General features: G+C 38.1%; 1 protein-coding gene across 1 annotated transcript; it reads left to right on the top strand.

Moving 5' to 3' along the window:
- The first annotated feature begins 1,656 nt into the window (after window positions 1-1,656).
- On the top strand, window positions 1,657-6,574 carry arv1 (ARV1 homolog, fatty acid homeostasis modulator). The gene is made up of 5 exons (XM_063495471.1): window positions 1,657-1,791; window positions 2,178-2,297; window positions 3,329-3,482; window positions 4,167-4,391; window positions 5,215-6,574. Exons 1-5 carry the CDS (start codon window positions 1,696-1,698, stop codon window positions 5,337-5,339), a joined length of 720 nt encoding a protein of 239 aa, XP_063351541.1. The 5' UTR covers window positions 1,657-1,695; the 3' UTR covers window positions 5,340-6,574.
- The last annotated feature ends 630 nt before the right edge of the window (window positions 6,575-7,204 follow it).

Raw genomic sequence — 7,204 nt, 5'->3', positions numbered from 1 at the left:
GTTAAACCACATTTCCCAACACCCTCTGCGGCTGTCAAACCGGTTCCGCGAGCGTCAAGCCAGAAATCACGGTTTTCCGTTATGAGATTCAATATAAAAGTATAGGCAATTTTCTAGGATAATTTGTTTATCAAAAGGAGATGTTTTGTTATAACTTAGAAATGTTTAAGTTTAGACAACTCGAATTTTTTCTTTTATATTTTTCAAAATTTGGCTTTGAATTTTTTAAATTATGTATGTACTCCACTTCTTGACCAGTTGACCTGCATGCCATGCCTTTGTAAAGGGTGTGAGCTTCAACCATTCCAGTAAGATACTATTCACCTTACTGGAATCCAGTCTTCCTAGTCCAGTTTAGAGCTGGTATGAGGAATTTACACCCCATCAGACTCTCTTGTGGTCTAGTGTCACGTATATAGCTCTCAACTTCTACTATTTCAGACAGAAATGTCGTATGAAATGAAGACGTCAGTCTTTTCACATGATCCACAGCTTTATGCAATAACTGGTAATCGTATGACATTGTGATGGGCTGAATCTGTGGTTTGAGGTTAGTCGCAACAGTATGAGTATACAGTCTGTCTTCATAAACCAATTCTGACATCGTAGGCAATAGTATAATGTTCTCTTCTGTCTCAAAGTGCACTGAAACAAATCAGAATAAAAGCTATTCATAGAGCAGCTGCACAGTAGTAGTGCATTTAAGTACTTATATAAGGGTAGAGGGTTGGTAGAGCTAATTTTACATTTGGTGAGTTATGTTGAGAAAACAGCTTTTTCTTCTCCTGTCTAGTCCAAACTGTGCCTTGCCTCTCTAAATCTTTCTCCAAACCGCTTAGTCTGAGCTGTCCAGCTGATGTATTCATTTCTAGTCCTGTCCATTCTGCTTGATCCACATAAAATATTGAGAAAAGAGCTTAAATTCTTTGTATATTCTTTTAAAAGTATCTGCAGTGAATATACTCATATACATTCAACCTCTGGACAGAGTAAAATAATATTCTGTAAAACTATCATTACATAAAAACAAAAGAAAACACAAAAACAAACAAATATTGCATGCGTGAAAACAGGTTCACTCCAACACACACTGTCAGCTGCACTTTAACTTGGAAAAGCAGTGTTGTATATATGGGTTGGGGCACCGAATGAGTTGGATGCAAAGTGTTGAAGACAGCTGGAGTTCAGTTGATGCAATATTAACTTTTCATGTTTATCCAGCATTACTAAACACGGGAAAAAATTAATTATTTTTAAATCTAGAAAAGTTTTTTGAATCATAAACAATGGTCTTCTTTTAAGTTTGACAATCTTTGAAGGTTTTGAGCCTTTCCACTGTGATTTCAAACTGCAATGCTCATGTAAAGACAGCATACGGAGTAAATGTGAAAAAACATACATTGTTAAAACCACACTTATTTATCTCGAGACATCTTAATCAGCTCATCAAATATATTTTACCAATCTACCAAATAATATTAATAGGTTTGTGTCCATTGATGCTTTTTTATTTTCAGGTTTACTTGTTCACAATTCCTATTTTTCTTTCCTGTTTTTGCGTTTGACACTCCTTCAGAACCTGGCAAAGACATACTTTTATTTTGAAGGAGATCCACTGAAATGTTGAGAAACATTATTATTACCGGTTTACTTCCGGGTACTAGCATGCTACTCGTAGCTGTGTACAGATGAAAGATGGGAAAAGATGATTTTAGATGTATTGAATGTAACGAAAAAGCAGCGGAACTCCACAGGGATTACAGCAACGGGATCCTGAAGATAACAATATGTGTGCGTTGAAAATTCACACCGTTTGTGCGATGAGGATGCTACTTACCAGATATCATACAGCTTCCTACCTTTTCCTGTTGCAACTAGACACATTTGTAGTGAAATAACTTGTCTGCTAAATGGTTTATGAGTGAAACGGTGAATTTTCTTTTTGAGGTCTTGCTCTCAGGTGCATTGAGCTCTGGCCTTTTTACTGAATAGCAAGTAAACAAGCAAACTTTGGACTTCATGTCTTAGATGTTAATTACAGTGATCACCATCACGCCTTAGTTGGAGCCAGCTTCTAAACATGGACTGCGTGCTTCTTAAAGTAGATCTGAGAGGTGATATAAAGAGAGACATTATAGCAGGACTTTGACATAAACTCTGCTTGTGTGTTTCTCCAGGAGTCCTGCCAGAAGCCAGTGGACAAGTACATTGAATATGACCCAGTCATCATCCTCATCGATGCCATTTTGTGCAAGACACAGGCTTTCAGGCACATTCTGTTCAACACAAGACTAAATGTAAGCAAATTATGGGTCATTACATCGCAAAACAATATGGACATTCTGCTTGACCATCTTTGATCTGCAAATCAACTTCATGATCTAAAGTTTGGGAAATTTTAGCTTCATATATAAAATATTATTCAATGGCCTCTCTCACCACTCTTACCATAAACAAACAGATTACAGACACATTAAAATGTCTCAATGTTGGTTAATAATTGAAAAAATCAAGCATTTTCATTTTACAGCTAATAAAAAAAACCCCTTCACATTGCAAAAGACAAGTAGTGACAATTTCTTTATGGTATATAATTTAATGTCACAGTACTTCAGATTTTTCATTGTCAAGACCTGCTGTACCTACCATTTTAAGACTTAGAAGAGTCTAATAAATTATCACTTGCTGTCTTTTGTAGTTTTGAAGTTTTTTATTAGTGTGTGTTCAAATGTGGAACTTTAAAGGAAGGCTTCCGTTTTTATTTATTTATTGTTTGTTTTCATATTTTAACTAGTTAATAGTCTGGCTTTTTTGAGGCATTTGTCCTACAGATCCTGATTCATTTTGATGGTAAGAGAGACCAGTGACTTGTATCTTTAATAGTTTAATGAATATTCATGTTCAAGCATTGCCTCAGATTACAAGGTGGGGAAAAAGGCTTAAAAGTGGATAAACGAGCCTTTAGAAAAGAAATTGCACACACACACACACACACACACACACACACACACACACACACACACACACACACACACACACACACACACACACACACACACATATATATACATATATACATATATATATATATACACACACATTTAAAAAAAATTCTAGGCAAATCAGAGATGGTTGAGCAAAAAAAAAAAAAATTCTTAAAATGTGATAGTTTCAGATGAAACGACACCTTTATCTTTATTGCACGAGTGATAACTTTAAAGATTTGTGCTTGGTGTGTACTGGCTTGCACATATTCATTTGTGCAGGTGCTATCATGACTTTTGACCAGCATGCACGTGTTTCTACATGTTAATCTTTACCTCTGCAGATCCACTGGAAGCTGTGTGTGTTTTGCCTGCTGTGTGAGGCCTACCTCAGGTGGTCCATGCTCCATGGCTCCGAGCAGAGCAGTGACCCTGCTGATATAATCAGATACACAAAGGAATGGGAATTCTACGGCATGTTTGGATTGGCTGCTCTTGGTAAGATGATAAGACACAGTTTCTATCAGTGTGTTATCACAGAGCAAAGGAAACATCAATGAAATGGGAGCACGTGAGGGTTAACGGTGTCAGGGAGTTGAGTAAAGTATTAAATTATTACTTAAATTGGATTTGTATTGTCTTAGAAAGGATGTTTTTGAGCAACTGCATATATACGAGTACTTGTGAATCTATTCTGGGTCAGCTTGCAACTAGGATTATTCTAATATCAGTTAAAATGCTCTTTAAATCATTTATTTAGTCAGGAAATAATGAATAATAGTCTTCATAATGTCACAGAGCCCGATATGACATCTTTAGATTGCCTATTATTTTCCAAAACTGCAAAGAGAATTATTCTTTGACTTTTATAAGCTTATAAGCACTTCCTAATGTTATATGGAAAACATCCAGACATGAGGATACACATCTATGATTACAACCAAAAGCTGTGCGAAATTCATTACTGAGACCAACTTAGTGTCATCAACATTAATTCATATAAAATTATATTATTTACTGGAAAATATTTTTGTGTCACATGGGTAAACCTACTTTTCCCAATTGATTGTGGCTGACCTGAGTACCCAGGTTCCATCTTCTCATACTGACTCCTGTTTCATGTATCTTCAGTATATAAGCTACATGATCTGGCTTATATATGTGTCTCTGTTGGACCTTCAGAGCTGTCAGCGTTCTGTGGCGGACTGCTGTGTTTCCTTTGGGTGGTGGTCTGCTGCCTGCAGGGTGAGACCATGGAGCTCTGCCTGCTCCTCAGAGCCCTGCTGTTGTCGTGCTACGGCAAAGTCCTCCTCATCCCCGCTGTCATCTGGGAGCACGATTACTCCCCGCTCTGCCTGGGCCTCATCAAACTCTTTGTGCTCACCTCAAATTCACAGGCGATCAGAGGTAAGAGATCCACTGCTGATCAAATAGCTTTGCTTCTGCCCTCTCAGCAGTGTGGTGGAGATGACTGTAACTGAGTTTATGCAGAATATTGCGAAGATCCACTAAAGGTGATATCATAATCCGCACTCCCCGTGCCAAAGTTGAAATCATAAAATTAATGTAGAATTAGTTGCAATCCCCTTTGAGGTTGCGTCAGGAGGGACATCTGGCATAAAACTGCCAAATCAAACATGTGGAGCTTCTTGCTGCAACGTCTCTTGTGACAAGAGCACAGCTATATATCATATAGCTATATATCTGAAATACTATTTATGCTTTGGCTAGGCTGAATACTTGATGGTCAAACATAAATTCATAAGAAATTAGAGTTAACATTCGATTCAACTATGAGAAATGATGGAAGAGGTTTGTTTCAAAGCATCAGCAGTTGGCAGCTTACTCCCTGCTGCTGTGATCCTGACCTCAGAGGACCCAGCACTTGAAGATAAACGTATTATATAACACAAAGGTTTAGGTCCATGCTTCTGGTTTTCATGTCATTATTTCTTCAGCATCTGTGAAAACAAAAATCTGCGTGTTTGGCGGCGAGTCTCTGAGCAGTGAACAAAGTATTGAATTCACCTTTCTTACTGCTTAATTTCGCATCACATCCAGCTTGTGTGGCCGTTTTTCCTTTCTTTACATAACAGGTGCCTTCTCAGCTTCTCACCATTTAAGTTCACACTATTTTGGTTTGCACATTCTCTGTGTTACTCCAGATTACTCCAATAACACAGCAAACATGTAAAAAGGGTGTGCATTAATAATTTGATCTCCTCTCCAGTGATCCTGAACAGCAGGAGACGTCTGTCGCTGATGGCCGTTTGTGTAGGCCTGCTGTCTGAGACCTGCGTGGCTCAAGCTTGTAAGAAGCTTTCATGGAGCATCCAGGACATGTTGACATTTTAATGAGATGGAAGTGTCACCTGTCTCAGGGAGGAATGAGTGACCAACATCATGGACTTTCTACACATGGGATTCAAGAGGGGAAATGTTGAAAGCTGAATTCTTCAAGTTCCTTTCAACTGTTTTGCTTTTGCTGGCTAGTAATGCCAGCCATGTGTTTTGTGTTTATTTAAAGGTATGAAACACATCTCCTCCTGTGTGCTAGAAACCTGACTGACACTGCATGTCAAAAAAAGGCCAGATCCGTGTTGAGTTTATGTGATACAACATGAGAGACTGAGAATTTGTGCTCTCCGTAGAGGCAAAGAGACATCTTCATACAGGAGGAATGTTTTCATTTGGTTTTAATATGGATAACCTGGGGTTCATCATGCAAAAAAAAGTCACCGAGGGAGACAAATGTCACTCAGACATCTCCTGATCCAAGCTCCTGTTAAACATGCTCCAGTTCCTGAGCCACTCTTGAGGAATGACACAAACACAGACCCCGAGGTTGTAATTTGACAACAGCTACTTCTCTGTTTGGGCACGCAGCAGTCCTCACATTCCTGAGCTAATTGGTGAACTGTTTGCCAAAATTAAACTAAACACACATATGGGAGTGTACAGGACCAGGGTGTGAGGTGAAACAGAAATAAGTACATATATTGATTGATTTTTTTCTAAATGACTTTGCAGGTATTTATTGCAGCGTTGCTGATGAGAGAACTGCTCATGTAGTTCCAACCAAGATCCAGTATTTTGTTTTGATGACGTTATTGGGATTTTTGTCATAATTGACTAGTATAGCAAATATTTTTAATGGTGTTTTTTAAATGACAATATTGAAAATGTCTTTCATGTGTTCAGAGCCTACTATGATGTGAGTGATCTGATCAACACTCCAATGTCCCCAAGTAATCATTTAGAAACAATACTAGAAGCGAATCTTACACTTTTGTGAGGACAGAGCCGGTGAAATAGCATTTTAAAATATGTGTCATTAAATTTAAATGCACAATGTTTGAATCATGTGGCTTCGACGCACAGAATGTGAAATCCTCAAAGATCAAGCTGCAGGAGATCGCTGCTATCACATGTGTGATGTGAAATGATGATAAAAACATGTTGACCAGCTGCAGTTGGAACGCTCCACAAAACCTCCGCCTACTGTCGCTGGAATGTGTCTGGAAATAAACACAGACACATTCCAGACACATTGTGTGTTCTGTTGTTAAATCAATAAAACAAACTCTGAAATCAGACGGAGCACCTGTGAACTGAGTGGACTTTATTCACCACACTTGCCTACAGTGCGTAAACATGGATCTGAACCTGGGAAAAGCCCTCTGCAATCAGGCATTCTTTAGAGATACATCTGTGAGTGTGAGATGATGATGCCGCCTTATCAAAGTCACAGATAATGTGACAGATATTCAAAGATGTAAGGTCTAAAGATACAATTACCACAAACATATTCAGTTTAATAGCTGCAAAATAGCTTTTCTCTCCTTTTCGTTTTAGTGCTGTTTGTGTTACTTTATTGAAAGCAGAAGAGGAGACACAATAGAGTCTGAACTCTTAGCTGTATCATAGACTGTAGATAGAAGATGGATATAGCCACAGGGCTTTTTGGACTGTGCATTTTAAAGCTTTAACATTTTGGGTACTAGTAAAAAAATTAGAGTTTCATTCACAGTGGATGGAATGTATGCCACAGCAAGCCATAAAACTTATTCTTCCACTTAAAAAATTCAGCAGCTTTTTGTTACTTGAACTTTATTGTTTGTCAATATTAAGGCACAAACCCCTGTGCTGACCTCAAAAGGGGAACTGAAGGCTTAGTTAAAATAAGCAGTATTGTTTTTTCTTTTTGTCTTAAAATTCAG

The sequence above is a fragment of the Pelmatolapia mariae genome, linkage group LG15 (assembly GCF_036321145.2).
Source record: "Pelmatolapia mariae isolate MD_Pm_ZW linkage group LG15, Pm_UMD_F_2, whole genome shotgun sequence".
Classification (NCBI taxonomy): Eukaryota; Metazoa; Chordata; class Actinopteri; order Cichliformes; family Cichlidae; genus Pelmatolapia; species Pelmatolapia mariae.
Note: the sequence above shows the minus strand (reverse complement) of the source record. Positions and strands in the feature narration are given on the sequence as shown.